Genomic DNA, 19,554 nt, shown 5'->3' with positions numbered 1-19,554 from the left:
CCATTGAAGGAAATGTTGAGGCTTCGGTACATCATGTTATCTGGGACCTGACTTTTCCCATTTCACTTTATTTACACAGATGATACAGATATTTCGGTATTTCCCTGAGCTCAGGACCCCCATACAATTGCTCCCTCCCCCCATCAGCCCTGTCTACCTATCCTAAAGATCACCTACAAAAGGATTTGTGAGAAAGAAAGAAGCAGTGTTTTTTTTTAAACTCTAAGTATCCAGATCTCTTTTTATACTACATAGGGTTCCCACCCTTTGTGGCTAAGCATTCTAACAGAATAAAAAAAAAACAAGTTTCTAGCACAGGAGAGGGTTACATTCACATGCAGCATGCGAGGTCAGCAAAAGTCCAATGCACTTCTTACCTTATTAAAACAGGGTGCTACCTTTGTATTGGAAGGGGGAATTTCACCCTACCTGAGTAGCTAAAAGTACTTTTAAGGGTGGATTGATGATTTTGTAGCTATAATATCTCCCTGTGATTGTCAACTTAAATGTCTCTGACTTCCTACTGCTGTTCTGGGAAGCAAGTTAAAGTGTATTATGCTTATATAACCTTTTTCTCTCTGTTGTGAATGTGATACACTGACTACGGTCTTGTCTACACTGGGACTTCACCTGCAAGCCCTGAGTGCATCTGTGATTGACAAAGGTGCATTTTACCTTTGCCTTTAATATCATAGCCTTTTTTTTTTTGAAACGCAGGCAAATTGCACTGTAAATCATGTCAATAATAAGCATTTTCACTAACACAACTGCACTGAATGCTGACATAGCAACGCAGACAATTCTAACTGTATCTTGTCCTCCATTTCATGGCTGGGCCTCCTAACTGTTAAGAATGTACTATTACTAGCAGTTTATAAAGATACTTCCTTATCTCAGGAATAGGATGCTTGTGACTGGTGCTGAAGATTCTGGGTTCAGTCCCTGCTGATCGGTGGATAGGTGAATCATTACATCAATGTAGCTGCCAACACAGGGAAAATGGGGGGAAATTTCGTACCTTCTCTTGCTGCTAACTAAGAATCATTGCAATTCTTAATATATATGTAACTGGTTTCTTACAAAAAATCCTGATGACATTAAATGGTAACAATGAAAAGGTGGAGAAAAGTAAGTTAAAAACATGTCACTTTGAATTTAATTATCAGAGTTATGAGCAGAATACTCTTGATGTTAGATAACACTAGAAATTATAGTAGTTATAAGAATGACAGATTACTCAGCATAATTTGTAACTCAGCTTTTTTTTTTCTGATTTTGCTAATTTTAGGTAAATTCACAATCATTTTCTCTAGCCTGCAGGCTTGACTTTCCTCCTTACCATACCGCAGCTGGCTAACATAGTTTTCATGTTCAAATTTTGGAAGTGCAGTTTGTACCAATGCAATGTGTAATTTGAGAAAATGTTACAGCACAGCTAGCAGTGAATAAAATGAGTCGTGTAGTTTTTGAGGAGCTCTTACTCCATGGAAGTTAGATACCATTGCACATACCGCCATATATAGATCCTAATGGAGCAGCATGCAAAAGATCACATTAAAAACAACAACAAAATTATTTCATTTGGCATTTACAAAGTATTAAAAAACAGAGTAATAACATGGTATAAAAATGGTCTTGTTTGCAAGGAACATTTGTTTTTGTTTCCCCTCTGGAGAAGTTTTGGCTGTTCAATTATAGGGCTCATTGCTTCAGCATTATTTTCAACTGAAATGTCAGAACTTGGAAAAGCATATCTAATGTGCAAATTAAGTTTATTGCTGCTCATTGAGTTGTTTATTCTTTGTGATAGAAGTCTTTATTATACCTCAAGCACACAGCATCTTATCTATTGTTTGTCTCTGGAAAAAAAGCCATTCTGTATAATACATCTCTGCAGTTACTACAAGATGGATAGATAATGGGAAACCAAGGTTTTTGAGAGGCATTTGAAAGGATCGGAGGTGGAGGTTGTAAACACAACTTCATAAAGGAAATAGCAAAGATCATACTAAGTGAGCAAGTAGGCATGAGGCATGTCATGTGACATGGTCCAGCAAGAATGATGACCCCAAAGGAACAATCACCTCATAGCATGATGCTTCTATAAGGATGCACTTTTCCTTTTTTTGCTAAGGCAGCAAGAATACACACATACAACACACGATAAGTAAGTTTAAAAATATATTTATGGAAAAATAAAAAGATACCTGAAGTTTTGAGAAAGCAGGTCTCTTTTGCAGGTAATAGTGAACTGTGTAGTTATGGACTTTGTCAGTGTATAAATGGAAGCCTTTTGATAGTCCAAAAGAGCAGATCTGTAGTGGGAAGCCCTAGTACTACATTTTTCAAACTGCTTGTCTATCCCTATGGATCGGTCCTATGGGATCCAATAGAAAATGACAAGTTGGCTATTGGATTAAGAATTTAATCTGTACAATTCTGTAACAGGGATATTACTGTCAAATGTTAGAATAGTGGTTTGTTCTCAGTCTCTTTGTGTCTGTGATTCAAATAAATTCCCAGAAAAAATAGTCTTCCAGCTGACCTTACCCAATAATTCTTTGTGGTCACAATAGCATGATTCCGGGGAGATACCAATAGGCAGACATAATGGAAGTTGGATATTCTGTAGCCGTGGGTACTAACTGCTAGAATGGGCATGCTTGAGGAGTTCCCCTTCTCCCTCTCATTTCTCTGTGCCTGCCTGTGTAATCCTAAGATTTGGAGCAGTGAACTGAGTACTGTGATAGAATTGAAAGAGGACAGGGGGAAACAACGCTCTGGATTTGGAGGCAGTAGGAGGCAACCAGAAGAAAGAAGGCAGGGATAAATTGCTCTTTCTTTGTGTTCTGTCTCCTAGCAGGTTTTTACAGATTTTGTTTTTCTTTCGTGTGTGAATGTGACTCATCAGATCCCATCCACTCACAGATATTGCTGGGTAGAAAACAGTTTTCTCATCCTGCCTTTTTTTTTCAAGATTTCAAGACATTTCCCACCCCACATTGTGACAAGTCATAATCACAAAAAAAAATTGCAAACTGAAAATTTGTAAATAAAAAAAAAAACCAGCTTAGGTCAACTGAAATATTTTGTTTCGATTCTGACCATTTTTACTTTTTTAAAATTATAATTGGGTAATGTTTCAAAATGATAAAGGTCCTTTTGAAGGAGAAAACTGAAAATTTTATTTAGAAAATGTCAGTGTTTCATTTTGGTGACTTCAAAACTTTCCTTTCAAAATGTTTTTCAGTTGAGAAATTTGTCAAAGCCAATCCTTTCTCGTTAAAATATGTAGATCTGATGAATTAGGAGTTTCTGACAAAAAAACAATGTTGAAAAATCCCCAAATCACTCTAGTCACCTAACTGAGGATGGTGTTCCATGTATTGTGAAACACTGTCCTAGGCAATGATTTAAAATTGAAGAGAAAGGATATCATTTTCTGTTATATTCCGTAGGTTTCTGAATTATATGTATGGAGCCCTATTTAACTTACACACAACCCTGTTGGTTTAATTTCTAACTTTTGATATAACTTTCCTATAAGGCTAAATTGTTTTTACTAGTAGTATTAGTATTCATAGCATGCTATAACTTTACACATAGCTTTACAGAATAGGCACAAAGTTCCTGCCCCATTGATTTACCATCCAATACAGATGAGTAAGATTTGCAGGAGAACAGCTCAGGCACCAGGTGGTGTTCAAACATCCTAGAAGAGATTGACACAGAAAGATTTCTCTGACAGATATGTGTTGCAAAGAAGAATCTGAAGGACAAGGAGGGCACATGAGAAATACAATGCACATTCACAGCTTTATTAAAGATTAATCAAGCTTGGCATAAAAGGTGAAGTTAATCCCCTAGTGTAACTACACTGATGTTATTTGAGTTACAAGAGTTTTAGAGCCAAACTCTCTTTGGGTGTTTTTCAGAGTCATGCCAACAGAGAATTTGGCATTTGAATCCATGTGAAATGTAATGCACCTGCCACTCTTGTTTCCAGACAGGGAAAATGTTCTCTATTCTACTGGTTAAAAAAAAATCTTTAATAGTTTCATGTCATGCCTTCACCCTTGAGCAAATCTTCAAAAAAACAAGTGATGTGAAACTCTTCTGATTATTAAAAGAAAATGTTCTAAACAGCAATTAATTCATGCAATGGAAACCAAGAAAAAGTTGGCTCTGCTTCAGCAATTGAGGTTCTTCAAAGACTCTTTTTCCTTTCCTTGCAATGTGTACCTGTTAAAGGGGGAGTCCAGCGAAGAAAAGATTTTAGCACCAGCTAATCTGTTTTAACAATACAAAGATCCTTCTTTGAATTCCTTGGGAAGTGCCAGTTAAAGACTGAGGGGTTAACACTGTAACTGGAGACTTAGTTTTAGTTCAAAAGAAGGATCTCAGAAAATGCAACATTCCTGCTCATTGCCACTTGACCACAGCCCTGACAGTCGCAGAAGTTGTAACTCAACTCTGTGAGGAAGTCGTCTGAAGTTCAGGACTGTACAGAATGTTCCCACCTACATTGGACTCAGTGACTGCAATTGCTTTGGCAATCTGCTCAAAAGTATGTTCTGAATAGCAAATTAATATCTTCCACCTTTAATAAATGAGTGAACCCTTTGAAGTCAAGGCCCCAGATTGAATAAAATACAGTATTCTCAAATACTTTGCCAATACACAGGGTGGATCCTGGCATGGGATAGACTTGCTGAACTAATGCAGTCCCTGAAACTCCCATCTCCCTCCCATCCTGCCGCTGCCACCACCACCACCACCACCACCACACACGCATATTTTTCAGAACATATTACTATAATTGAATGGATTCTGTGCACATTTTATTCACATGTATCTTTGAATTCTCATGATTTTATAAATGTTCCTGCAGAGAGACTTTATTCAGGAGAATCACTCACAGAAAGGTTATGTGCCAACCATGCCAACAATAGTAAAAACCACTGTCTTTCCCCTTCAGCAAGCTACCTTTTCCTTTAATGAGAGCTGCTTCTCTCGTTATCAGTATACGGGGATAAAAAAGATTAAATGATGTTTCAGTCTTTTGAGTCGTCTCCTTTGGAGCCTAAATTTCACAATGCACATGACACTGTGGGAGACTGCCAATGAAAATTAAATTTATTAAAATCATAAATTAAAAAGACAAGACATTTCTATTTAAGAGGTAAGGAAACAGTGACCACATTTTATTTTGCTGCAGTATCCTGCAAGGACAGTTTTTCAAAGTCTGCATTATCTTGTCTCTTCCCCTTCTCCATGTAGTTTAACAGCCTCAACAATGTATGCTGGTTTGTTTGAATTTAAGTCAAATCTAGTGAGTATGGCATTTATGAATCAGCATACTATAGGAGATGAATAATTTGGTATGTTGCACATTTTCTTGTCTTCTCTAAGATATACATAGCACCCATTGTATTCACAGTGTTTTTGGCAATAAGCTATAAATGATGAATAATGCACTGGAATCATCAAAATGTTAAAGATCAATTTCTTTAATAGGGACAGTAGCAGAACATTAGATCCATTTTAAACCATTTCAGAAATGTTGCAAAAATCATTCAATTTTTTTTTATTACAAACATATATACTGGGATTTTTATATACTTGTTTATAATAAAGAATGATTTTTCTCAACAGAGAGGACTGTAATTACTGTTCCACCTTCTAAAATGGATGTTACAGTTGGAGAGAGTATAGTGCTACCATGTCAGGTATCCCATGACCCCTCTGCTGAGGTTGTGTTCACATGGTCATTCAATGGAGATGTGATAGAGTTTAAAAGAGGAGTGAATCATTTTGAAAGAATTGGAGGAGTAAGTTCTTCAAACTCTTTAGTGTTTCATCAAACTGTTCTTAACAGTCTTCAAACCACATAAACATCTTTCACAATTCCCATTTTCAATATGTATGTCAAATCACTGCTCCTTTATAAAAGTTACATCCATTTAGTTTGCTTTCTTATATTTCATAAACATGCTCAAGTTATTTGTGAAGCCATAATAAAAGTGTCAAACTGAAATGAACTGATGACAGCAATGAATGCTTTAATTTAAAAGCTGCATTTTTATTAATATTTAGCAAGTTATAAAAATGTCCAGTTGGAAAACATGTTGTGAGTGATTAGTTTTATCCTTTTCTTCCTTTTATCTCCAGGAATCTGTTGGGGATTTGATGATAAGAAATATTCAGCTAAATCATTCCGGGAAATATGTTTGCATGGTACAAACAACCATAGACAGTCTATCTGCAACAGCAGATGTAATTGTAAGAGGTAAGTCTATTAAGTGTAGAATTCTAACATAAGCATTTCACATTCTTACATAAGTTAACATCGCAACTAGGTTGGTGAAATTTAAAAAGTTTGTGGGTCTCTGGTATAACAATGCAATTATGTGATGGCATTCCCTACACTCATTGCTCTCTTTGGACCAAACTATACTTGGTAGGTACTGGCTAAAGTAAGGGTGATGAGTAACTGCCCATTCCAATGGGAGCAAGCCTCATTTAAGATAAGATGGCAAGCATTCCAGTAAATGGGGAGGTTGTCTCCACAGTTTGCATGAGCCTTCAAGAATGGCACAGCCTGCTCTCCCTTGCCCCCTCCCCATGCACCCAGGTGTGCCCAGGTTATTCTTCACATTGGTGCAAAGAGGTAATGTCATGGTCCTACCTTCCCTCCTCCCCACCTTTAGAGTTCTTAGGACAGAACACTCTGTGCATTGTACTTTCTGCCAAGACTCCAAATACAGGGATACAATTAAGAATCTAAGAAGATGCTCTACAATAGCTGTTGAAGCTCAATTATACATCCATATCAAACTTTAGGAAAAGTCAAATTCTACTCGATATAAGACTCCATCCAGACCCTAATCTCCCATTAACTTCGGTGGGAATTTTGGATATTCAGAGAATGTGAGGTCCAAAATGTTATTTTACATAATCATATAAAAAAGCTCTTTCAACTGAGTTCTGTTTCCTTCATGCTAACAATAGAGATATTTATGTTCAATATCTTGTTTTCAATACCCCAGGAATGTCATTTTTTAATGAAGACATGAAATCTTAAGAGCTAGATTATGTAACTCTTACTCATGTGGGTGAGCCCTTATTTCCATGAGACAGAGGGTTGCAAAATCCTACCCAACAATTAATTCAATATCCTAGGCATCAGTTACCCTAAAATATATGTTTCCATAAGGCCCTCCAGGTCCCCCACAAGATGTTAGAGTCGAACACATTTCTAGCACTACTGCCCTGCTATGCTGGAGACCAGGAACAGATAATAATAGTCCAGTCCATATCTACAGTGTTCAGACAAGGACTCCTTTTTCAGTTGGATGGCAGGCAGTTTCAACCGGTAAGCAATTTGAAATTTCTGGTTCACTTTCATACATGTCACAAGACTTACTCCAAAGGGGCATTTTCACTCACATGTCTTTTATATTTAGTTCCTGAAGTTCTCAATGGCAGAACCTATTCAGCAACCGTGACTGGTTTAAACCCTTGGGTGGAATATGAATTCCGTGTGGTTGCTGGCAATAACATTGGGATTGGGGAGCCAAGCAGACCATCAGAGCTGCTAAGAACGAAAGCATCAAGTAAGTCTTCCTGCTTTATTCCAATGATTTTAGAAACCTCCGAGTCACTACTCTGTTCTGTTTAAAAATGAAGTTACATCAGGCTAAGGTACTGCTCCAAAGCCCACTGAAATCAATGAGGATTTTGCATTGACATCAATGAGCCATGGTCCACACCCTGTGTACATTCAGTTTGTGGAAGCATCCTTCAGTTCATAATATGCTAATCAGTCTTAATGGAACTCCAGTGATCTCAATGAAGATGGTCTTTCTTACACCAGGTCTGAGTTTGGCCATACTGTTATAACAAGATATGAATCCTATTGTTTAAATGTGAATCATAGATCTTGTTATAGTGGTGTGCACATGTCAGCCATAGAGCAAAATATCAGCATGGAATGGTTAATATCGTCTTCCTGAGTACAGGGGTGGCTCCAGGCCCCAGCACGCCAAGCACGTGCTTGGGGCAGCAAGCCGTGGTGGGCGCTCTGCTGGCGCCGCGAGGGCAGCAGACAGGCTGCATTCGGTGGCTTGCCTGCAGAGTGTTTGCTGGTCCCACAGAGGACCTCTCACAGGCATGCCCCTGAAGGCAGCCTGCCTGCCGTGCTTGGGGTGGCAAAATGCCTAGAGCCGCCCCTGCCTGAGTAGAGCCCCTAACAACATTTTACATCTCCATTCAAAATTTGTCTGAGAGCTCAGCCACCAGTATCTGGGCGTAGCTGAAGGAAGTAACTTAGGACCTCATCCAAAGACCAGTTAGCCAATAGGATTGTATCCAACGATTTCATTGGCCAAAAGGTCAGGCCCTTTGCTGCAAAATCATCCTAGCCCATACATGTTTCTCTAACCACCCCCTCCTTCAGCTCTTTTACCTACTTCCTGAGGGACATTTCCAACAAACACCTCTTATATTGGTTGGTTCGTCCCTGCCTGGCTTTTGTCTGTGGGAACATGCAGACCACATTCCCTGCAAGTCAAGACTAGAGCCTGAACAGAAGCCTCCAGGGCCAGGATGCCTGTCTGGTGGGGGCTCCTATAGGTACACACAGAGGAAAAGCTAGCAGTAGTGTTGGTGACATGCCATTTTCCTCCCATTGTTGGGTCTTCCTTGTAGAGTACCTACAAGTTAGGGAAAGGATTTTTTAAAACCTACCCTCCTCAACTGACAAACTCCCTTAGGCTCACATCTGCCTTCATCTTACCAGCTACCAACTACCCCCTCTCAGGCTCCCAGAGCTCAGGCTCCAGCCCCAAACTAAATATCTACACTGCAGTGAAATAGCCCCTTAGCTCAAGCCCCGCAAGCCTGAGTCAGCTGGTCCAGGCCAGTCTCGGGTGTCTAACTGTAGTGTAGACATACCTTGGTACATAGTTTTGAAAGTGTGAGCCCCATACATAGCAGGAATGAGTGACTCAACCCGTCTCACTCAGCTACCTATAATTACTGGTCTATTCAAATAAAAACTGCACTGCTCTGACTTCTAAAAGCCCTGCCAGAAAGCTGGTGCTAACTCACCTAACTGCAAGGCAATCTAGCTGAGGCAGTCCTCAACCACATCTAGATTTCAAAACACAGAAACCAGTCCAGAATCCCACCAATCTCAATGGCAAGTTCCCAGTTCAAAAAGAGCTCCTCTTCCCCCCCTCCAGTTAATCAATAATAATAAGTCAGAAGTGCTCCAGAGAAAGTCACCAACTGCCTAACTCCCTTAGTCTCCCAGCTGCCTTCATTTTACCACCCACTGGGAGCCTATGTGGTTTTTAAAGACTGGGGCCCAACATAGCTGGAATGGGTGACTCATCCCTTCTCAGTCAGGTGGTGGTGATGAATAGAGTGAAGATACAGTTTTTCTTAAGAGCAAGGGGAGTATGCTACAGCCCCAGAAAGGTATAGTAAATTGCTACCTTCTCCCCCTGGAGCAAGTGGGGAGTATGAGAGGAATTGTGACTTACTAAAACTGCTGCTGGGACAGTACAGCTATGTGTCATCCTTCACATAGGACTGAGCATGAAAGTTCAATATAGCCCAGGGGGAGGTCTAATTCCCCACCAACCTAGAGTGAACAAATACCAAAATATCTTCTCAGGATGAGGTTTCAGAAGCACCTGTTGGAGTCAGGGACCTTTGATTCTCTCCCTTAATTAGCAGTGCTGCTGTTTACATGATGCTTCAGTGAGAAGTAGTATGTTGGAATTCAAGATTCCTTCCATCAGGAAAAGCTTTCAGTAGCTCTGCTAGGGGGCTGCACAAGACTAGAAGTGAAGAGATGGCATTTGCACAAACTCCCAACAACAATAAGACAATTTAAAATAGGGAGCTGGGGAGAAATTGAAATAAGAGAAAACAACTTTCTACAATGCATTCACTAGGGCCTGACCCAATGCCCATGGAAGCCAGTGCAAAGACTCCCCTCAATTCAATTGGACTTTGGGTCAGGTCCTAGTGCCTTAAACACTTTATTGCTGTAAAACATTCTGGCTGATGTATATACGGCCTGAATAAAACTGCTGTGCAGCGAGATATACTAGACACAGCCTAGCATTCTTTTCTTAACAGAATATGAATTCACAGCGAGAACACAGCAGTGGCAGCAGAAGACTAGCAGTGAAAGGGTAAATTGGAAATGCCCTGTTGTAATAGCTAAAACCTGATTGAGCAGTAGTAGCTTTGTGGATGCAAATGAGCCACTGCTCATTTCATTAAAATGCAGCTGAGAATTAATTGAGCCTCCATTGGTGCACTCAACTGTAAATTTTCATCTGTTTCTCAACTATGACCCAGTTGAGGCTCTGTTGAGCAGTAGTATAAATTTTCCCCCATGCAAATGTAGTAAAAACTGAACTCATTTAACACATGTGCTAATTGAGCATCAACTGGTTCATGGAACAGTGGAGTGCTAGTTGAGTCTGGCTTGAAAGTCTTTTTCTTCATTTACTTCTTTAGATTAATCTCCTTTCCTTCCCATTTTAAACTTCTTAACTATGAAGCACACTGTGACGTTGGATATGAGTGATAAAATTTACCCACCAAAAGATCATACTTTACTTTCATTAAATACAGTCATTTTGTAACCATATTCTCTCCACATTTCTAAAAATGGAAAAACAAAGCAAAACAAATAGTCTGCACCCAGTCCTCTGAAATGTTGTGCAGAAGACATGAGCTTGAGGCTAAACTTGGGCTAAAGAGTATGCACTCTTGGAGAGAGACTATGATTTATATACCATATTGCTAGAGAGGATGAAGCCTCACAAAGCTTTAGAACTGTACTGGAGTCCTGTAATTAGTGTGTGGTCATGTATCTAGTTAATGACAATACGAAGTGTGTCAAATATATGGCTGCTATCTTCCTGATATTGAGTAGTAGTTTATTTATGTCATTAGTCCCATAGAATATTGACAAGAAAAAGGGACTTCTCAGAGTAAAGGTGACAGAATTTGGTCCATAAGGTCAGATTCCTCTACCTGTACTCTGGTTTAATATCAACTTAGTCCAGAAATTGTCCCCCTGAAGTCAATGGGTGTTATTTTATGGTGCGCCTCAGAGAGCACAAAACTTGCAGCTCAGAAGGTTTTAAGCCACCTTTGTTCACTCTCAGACCTGGCCTGTTCAAGGTGCATGGAGGCCCCAATAATTTGTAACCCTACCCTTTCCACCTCTGACATATCCTTCTGGCCCACATCACACATCTGACACAGACTCTGTTCTACATCTAGCCTCGCAATGGAGTTCTTGTAGGGCAGCATAAACAGCCTTGAGCAATGCTACCAGTGAAAGGAATGCTCTTTTGGCTAGCTCCAGCATTCTAACTTGGGGCCATAGTGGAGGTGAGAATCCTTCTCAATGGTGCTACTTGTGGGGTGCTATTCAATCTGAGTAATGCTGTCAGAACCTGGCACATTGTGAGGTAGAAGAATCTGGTTCACAGACAGGATTAAAACCAGCTTCCTTCTGCTGGGAACTTATTGCAAGAGGCAGGGAATTTCCTTGGCTTTCTTGCCTCCCTTCCCCAACCCTCACTTGGGAGTTATATGAATTATGCTCCACAGCTTGAATCACCATTGCATTACGTTAATTGGACACCAGAACTATAGTGTCATGGTGAATCAGGCCCCCATATTGATGCACCATTGGCCTCTTCTGATTGCTTGTTAAACAACAAGCACAAACTTGGGATTTTTTTGAGTCTTGAGTTTCTTAAGAAAAAGGAAAACCTATATTTAATTAAAAATATATATTTCTCCAGCAACATGTTTACTGCACAAATGTATAATTAGCCATAAAATCAATAGTATAGCAGCTACAGTCTGAACGGAACATTTGCAATTAGTTGATGCATATTAGTGTCAGATACTTGATGTTACTAGGTTCTTTAATGTTTCGAACCAGGATGCCCATGTATTAGAGCCATCTGTGCTCTCAGTCTTAGAAAACTGAAAATGTATAAATATAATTTAAACTCATATAAAGTATACTGTTGTACCACAGAGCCCATGAAAAGCGGAATTGCTGTATATAAAAACAGCTAAAATGTGAGCCTGCAATCATGCATTTGACAACAGCTGCTGTGAATTGCAAGTCGCAAATGTCCTTTGTTCTTTAGTTCCTCTAGTGGCACCAACAAATGTGAGCGGAGGCGGAGGGAGTCGCTCTGAGCTTGTCATCACATGGGAGGTAACTTTTAAATCAATTGATCTAAATAGTTTTCTGAAAGAATATGGGTGAAATCCTAGGTCCCTTGAAGCCAATGGGAATTTTGTCATTGATTTAAATTGAGCCAGGACTTCACCCTCTGCCTGGCAAAGAAATATTCAGAAGATACAGATCAGGTTTTCTGTGTCATAAATAATTTATAGAACTAACCAGTTTGAGAGGCATACTCTAAATATATTTGGAACACATATAACCTGTTATCTCTATTATTCAGAAAATTGCTTAACACGCTAATCTGCTTGGCCATTTTTCTGCATTAAACATTTTTAACATTTTTGTTTGCATGTTGTTTATTCTTGAATACTATGCTGACAAGGCATATCCTATCATGTATTAAAAGAGATGAGGTTTTCAGTGCATACACTTAGTATTAGAGAATTAAAGACCAATCACACATCCAAAGAAAATCTCTTGCTTAAAATATACAAGTCACAAGATACGGTCTGGATTAAAACTCCAATCACCACTCCTAGAATCAGTGATAGACACCTAAAACACTTCCTTTGCTTCAGTTTTTTTATTACAGATCAGAAGTGTGGCTTGGGTTTTCTGAGTCAATTAGGGGATTTAGACACACAACTCACACTGAAATTAATGGCAGTTACACTGTTAAATATTTTAATTGTCTTTGAAAATGTCAACCTGTATCTGGATATATGAAAAGCAGGATTCAACCCAGATTGCAGGATGGAGACTAGGCAAGTAGGCCACACCCTTTCCTGTGTAGGATAGAGCTGGGGAGAGTGAGTATATATGACATTCTACAAGATGAAACATGTTTTAAGGGGAAAGGCTCCTCAATTCACAGTGCTCCCTCTCTAAGTGGTGGAACTTCCTCCGTGGTCCAGGATGATGAGAGAGCATGGTCTGATTCTGCCCCTCTGTTTGACCCTTGAGTTTGCTTCCCTTTGTAGAGAGTGGAGAGTCCTGAACTCATAGATAGGGTGTAATTCTAGAGAAGATTAAGGACAATTATATGATGCAATTTCCATAATTAGTGGCCACAGCTAATCTAAATTCACCTGCGTTTGATGATATGTTAAACTGACATTTCACTCAGCCTCCTTAGATAAACTCTTCTTCTGTTACACAGTGTCAAGAAGTAAGTGGCAGTTCTTGATTTCCATGGCCTTGAGAGATGACACTGCCGTTATTTTCTTCCCTCCATGGAAAGAATCTAAGAGCAAATGGTGATTTCAGTAAAATATTTTACAGTTTCTTACTGAGCAAATAGGAATCTTGGAGTCAGAGTTTAAATTGCACAATGGGCTTTTTGTTTTTTATAGTGCTACAAAGGTGTTTCTCTTCTTGTATATCAGGCACCCTGTGTACCCATGTCACTTCAATGATGATTTTCTTATTTTTCAGTATACTATTTTCTCCACTTTTTGGTTTCCTCTCCTCTGTTCATCCATCATGAAAAAAGAAAACAGCAACCACCCCAAAACACCCACATCAAATTATCCTTGTTTTGAAATCTAACATATTGTATTCTACATTCTGTCCTGAGGAGCAGCCATGGGAGACACTTATCATACCAGGCTAACAAAACAGAACACAACTCTTCTGCTTACCATGATGAACTGACTAACCACCCTGATTAAATCTGAGGTCACAAAAGCCTCAAAACAAATTAAATGCTCTAGCAAATAGCTTAAACTCTGACATATCCCCCACACGCACCATAATCTATCCCAGTTAACTCTTTCAATCCTGAGTAAGAACATACTTCGGAGGGTTTTGAGGATTAATGTTTGTAAAATACTTCAAGGATGGTAAGCTCAATATAGATGCTAAGCTATACTACTTCATGTCTTCCTTGCCATTGGGCTCAGGAGGGTTAAGGACAATAGGCTAAAATATGATACTTAGGAAACTTGTTATGCTCTTCTAGCTTTTTTTCTCCTTTTTACAATATTGATGATGGTTGTGATGATTGCAAAACACAGTAGATCTTTGAACTATAAGCTAAGGCTGTCATAAACAGATAGCTAAGGGTTAATGTCTCTTTCACCTGAACCACCTGACCAGAGGACCAATCAGGAAACAGGATTTTTTTCAACTCTGGGTGGAGGGAATTTTGTGTCTGAGGTCTTTTTCTGTCTGCCTGTTTTTCTCTCAGCTTTGAGAAGTGATTTCTGTTTTCTAATCTTCTGTTTCCAAGTGTAAGTACCAAACATGGTTTTGTTGTTTTTGTATTTACATGTCTATAGTGACTGGAGTGCTTTGATTTGTATTCTTTTTGAATAAGGCTGTTTATTCAATATTCTTTTAAGCAATTGACCCTGTATTTGTCACCTTAATACAGAAAGACCATTTGTATGTATTTTTCTTTCTTTCTTTTTATATAAAGCTTTCTTTTAAGACCTGTTGGAGTTTTTTCTTTAGTGGAGGAACTTCAGGGAAATTGAGTCTGTACTCACCAGGGAATTGGTGGGAGGAAGAAATCAGGGGGAGATCTGGGTGTGTTGGATTTGCTAGCCTGATTTTGCATTCCCTCTAGGTGAAGAGGAAAGTGCTTTTGTTTCCAGGACTGGAATTACAGAGGGTGGACTCCCTCTGTTTAGATTCACAGAGCTGGTGTCTCTGTATCTCTCCAGGAGCCCCTGGAGGGGGAAGGGAAAAAGGATTATTTCCCTTTGTTGTGAGACTCAAGGGATTTGGGTCTTGGGGTCCCCAGGGAAGATTTTTCAGGGGGACCAGAGTGCCCCAAAACACTCTAATTTTTTGGGTGGTGGCAGCATTACCAGGTCCAAGCTGGTAACTAAGCTTGGAGGTTTTCATGCTAACCCCCATATTTTGGACGCTAGGGTCCAAATCTGGGACTAAGGTTTGACAAAGGCTCACTGAAGGTTCTGCTATTCTTGCATGGTTGCTTTTCAGTGCATCTTTGTTTGATGTGAATATTTGCATGGCGTGCTATATTGCAAAGGAATACATCCTGTATATCTTGTATTGTGCAGCACTGATCCTTTCACTTTCTTGTTCAAAATATTGCACAAATATTCTCTCTCCTTGAAATGCCAATGTGGCAATATTTTTTTTCTCAGAAAAAAAGGGCAAACTGGATACAGCACTGATGAAAGTGCCCACTTGGTATGAGTCATTGATAGATACCTTGAGAGGAGATTTCATTAATAGAAACATTAATTTTGCCATGTAGACTTTCAATAACATCTCTATGCAAGACAAACTTAAATAAGGACATTTTTTATGCACTTGGGATTGCACTCATGCTAAAAATTGAAATAAAAGTGGTGTGCTTATAAGTATGCAATTAACATACACTTATGTATATACATTAGCTCTTTTCCAGATTCTTTCTTCCTTATAAATTATCCAAAATTAGCATTTCAGTCCCTGTGGGGGGGGGGGAAGATTCAGATACATCCTGAGTTGAGTGAAATGCTTTTAATTTTAAAAAACTTTACACTTGCAAGAGCATGCCTTTAATGGGACTGATCAAATCTTTTGTTTCTAAATTGATTGCCTCAATAGATATATTGTTTTGATTTTTATTTCAATATTAAATTGACTGATGGAGCAAACATTATTATTTTCTCTAAGACACAGTCAACCAAATCAATACAACTGAAATATACTGATAGAATGAAGATTCAGTTAAAACCATGTATATACTTTCAAATGCTTATTGATTGATTTTCTCTACATCTACAGTCAGTTCCTGAAGAATTACAAAATGGGGAAGGTTTTGGCTACATCATTATGTTTCGGCCTCTTGGTTCAACAAGCTGGACGAAGGCAGTAGTGGCTTCAATAGAAGCATCGAAGTATGTCTACAGAAATGAAAGTATCACACCTCTCTCCCCTTTTGAAGTTAAAGTGGGTGTCTACAATAATGAAGGAGAAGGGACTCTGAGCTCCATATCTATTGTCTACTCAGGAGAAGATGGTAAGCAGTATTTATTATTATTATTATTTATTATTTTATTTATTATTTATTTGTGTTCTATTAGCATTTATAGACCCTCAGCCATGATCAGGGCTACACTGTGCGAGGCACTGTTTACATATTCTAAGAAACACTCCATGCCCCAAAGAGATTAAAATCTAAATGCAGAAGACAGGCAAAATGTGGTAGAAGAGGAAAAAATATTACCTGCATTGTATAGGTAGGGGATGGAGGTGAAGAGAGCTCAGGGCCAGATTTTCAAAACCACTCTGCATCTAGCAGCCCCCATTGAGTGGATTCAGAAGGCTAGACGAGGCTACTTATTGCCAGATTTTTCTAGAGAGTTTGGCATTCAAAATGTCAAACCCTTTTGTAAATGTGGACTCTTATTTTGGTGCTTAAATTGGAGCTGAGCTTTTCTGAAAATCTGGCTCAAGTTATAGGTGCTAAGCTTTTTTGAAAATCATGCCCTGACTTAGCCAAGGTCACATATGCTGTCTGTGCAAAACCAGAAACTGAAACCAAATTTCCCGAATCACAGACTAGTGCCTTAACCATAATACCTTTTACTCCTTTCAGTGCTTGCACTTTTGATGTTTAACTTTTAGTCAAATGATATGTTCTGTAAATTGCGTTTATTACAGATAATGCATTTTCTTTCTTATGATCCTAGAGCCACAGATTGCACCAAAGGGGGTTTCTGTGCAGAGCTTTTCAGCTTCTGAAGTTGAAGTATCTTGGAATGCTATTGCATGGAACAGGCACACAGGAAGGGTACTTGGCTATGAGGTGATGCACCAAAAATTAATTACATCATTAATTAATCACTGCAATCATATCTCTTCCAAAAGCCATGCATATTCTAGCTTGCCTTCCATTACAGTGAGTTAATGGATAAGAGATCTTCACTCAACTCTCATTAGCAACATTTCACCTGAAATAATCATAAGTATTTACAGTCCAGTACTGCAGTTCTGTCTATGCCTTCTTATAATGGACTAAAGTAAATTAAACCTTCACGAACAGCACTTTGGTCTATTCTTGTGCACTGAGTACTATAAGAGGACTCGCATTGTATTCTAAAAACCATAACTATCTATCTATCCATCCATTCATGTTCTTATAACATAACCATCGCTGTAGTATCTGAGCAACATCGGGCACTTGATGGCACTGAGGCATATAGATGAGCTAGAGTAAGTATTTTAACATTGGGTCACTAGTACAAATCCATTTGAAATTGGGAGTAACTGAAAGTTGTTACCAGCAAAAGACTGTTCTGTAGCTTATATGAAATACATTGGTATTCTCAGTCCAGCTTCTAGTGAATAGCTGTTGATGTCATAAAAAATAACCGCTTACAATAAGAGCACATTTCTCCCTATTTTACGCACTGATTGGCAGTCTCTAGCACTGAATAGTCGTGAAGACTTCATCCAGATTCCACCTTGATGTACACCACATGCAACCCCAATGATATCAATGGGTTTTCATGTGTAAATTGGGAAAGAATTGATCCCAAGAGGTGGTGCCTTCAGGATAGAGTGAAGGCACACCAGTGAAGGATGGGGGGAAGTTTTTTACATTACCATTATTTGTGCTCTATATGTTCTATGAATATACTAACACTGAAATATTATTTGAGGTTCCAATGCTGTAAATCCAACCCATTTCACATGCACTATGAAAAAAAAACACTTCTCTAGATAAAATAAGCCTAGAATAAATCAAATGCAGACAACAGAAATATTTAAAATTCTATTGTCCTATCATTATGAATATACATATCATACAAAGGGGCAGAGGTGTAGAGTATGCAAGCCTTACTAAATTAAACATCCATTAGAGCAAGAGAAAGGTCTAAGTAAATAGTTGCTATTGTATCAAAACTCATAATTAAACCCCTCCTTGATGGCTAATATAAGTGTCTCATTGTATCTTTTTAAGTCTTTTTCAAATATGCTCAAATTATAAAGTCAGACAAGCCTTTAAAATGTCTTACCTTATCAAGGTTTCCCTTTTGGAAATCTATAAAGCTAGGAATTTCTCATTTGCTTTTCTAATTTGTATTCAGAGTCTGAAATTTTATTTCTTCACTATAAATATTCATGGTTAATTTTATTTCCTGACAGTTTCAATTACAAAACATGCTGTCTTTCTTGAAACCATAGTTGTAGGCTTGTCTCGTTTCCAATCAAGACTGTAATTGGTGGGAAAACAATGAACTGTCTGTTCTTTGCTCTTAATATTCAGGTTTTATACTGGACAGATGATTCCAAGGAAACTGCAGCTGGTAAAGTTAGAGTCAGTGGAAATGTAACAGCAAGAAACATCACAGGACTAAAGGCCAACACAATATATTTTGCAACAATAAGAGCTTACAATACAGCTGGGACAGGACCATCCAGCACTCCAGTCAACATCACTACTAAGAAATCGCGTAAGTATTTAATTTCATATGCAATAAGTTATACAAAAGCAGAACAAATGCCTAACCTTATATCAACATATCACAATGCATCTTTGTTTTATGTGGTGATGTTAATAAATTGATCCCAAATAGCCTGACAGTATTAAACAGTTCATTTAAAAATAAAATATCTCTCCATCTGCTGTTAATAGGCAGCATTAAAAAGTCAATATTTACCAACAGTTTCCTACCCTGTGATATCTGAGATGCCAATTCAGTAAATAGGCAAAGGGAACTCCTGGGATGAAATCCTGGCCACAATAGATATGTCTGTGCTACAGCTAGACACCTGTGGCTGGCCTGTGCCAGCTGACTCAGGGTAAGGGGCTTGGGCTAAGGGTCTGTTTAATTACGGTGTAGATATTTGGGCTTGACTGCAGCTTGAGCTCTGGGACCCTCCCACCTTTCATGGTTCTAGAGCCCAGCACCAGGCTGATCCTGAATGTCTACACTAGAAATAAACAGACCTTTAGATCAAGCCCAAGTCAGCTGAAATGGGCCAGTTGCGAGCACTATAGACTTATCTAATTATATCAATGGCAAAACTCCCAATCGATTTCAGTAGGATCATGATTTCACCCCTGCAGGTTATTTTATCTGTTCTATTCTACCTTTAGGTGATTTCCCTCAGTAATTCCCCATTTTTTTTGGAATATAAAATAACTATGGCATTTCAGATGCTGCCATGTGGCAACCACTGACAAACATTTACTTTTGAATAGCAATTATGCGCTGCATTGCTGCATGTTTTCATATGCGATTTCAAAAGAGATGGCGAGTCAATAAAGAAAAGCTGTTCCAAATGGCAGACAACAATATTGGGAACCAGGAATATGAGTCTGAGACGGGTTCTTTTGTAAT

At 38.8% G+C, this 19,554-nt stretch overlaps 1 protein-coding gene across 4 annotated transcripts in view; it reads left to right on the top strand.

Annotated features, from left to right (window-relative positions):
- Positions 1 to 19,554, top strand: part of CNTN6 (contactin 6) — a 230,795-nt gene that overhangs the window by 197,534 nt on the left and 13,707 nt on the right. For all 4 annotated transcript variants that reach the window (XM_030570683.1, XM_030570685.1, XM_030570686.1 and 1 more), the window contains 8 exons: positions 5,656 to 5,831; positions 6,172 to 6,289; positions 7,217 to 7,375; positions 7,467 to 7,616; positions 12,201 to 12,271; positions 15,989 to 16,223; positions 16,897 to 17,012; positions 18,477 to 18,663. In XM_030570683.1, coding sequence (XP_030426543.1) covers positions 5,656 to 5,831; positions 6,172 to 6,289; positions 7,217 to 7,375; positions 7,467 to 7,616; positions 12,201 to 12,271; positions 15,989 to 16,223; positions 16,897 to 17,012; positions 18,477 to 18,663 — 1,212 coding nt within the window. The remainder of the gene's footprint in view (positions 1 to 5,655; positions 5,832 to 6,171; positions 6,290 to 7,216; positions 7,376 to 7,466; positions 7,617 to 12,200; positions 12,272 to 15,988; positions 16,224 to 16,896; positions 17,013 to 18,476; positions 18,664 to 19,554) is intronic.

This window comes from Gopherus evgoodei, chromosome 7 (genome assembly GCF_007399415.2).
Source record: "Gopherus evgoodei ecotype Sinaloan lineage chromosome 7, rGopEvg1_v1.p, whole genome shotgun sequence".
Lineage (NCBI taxonomy): Eukaryota > Metazoa > Chordata > Testudines > Testudinidae > Gopherus > Gopherus evgoodei.
Note: the sequence above shows the minus strand (reverse complement) of the source record. Positions and strands in the feature narration are given on the sequence as shown.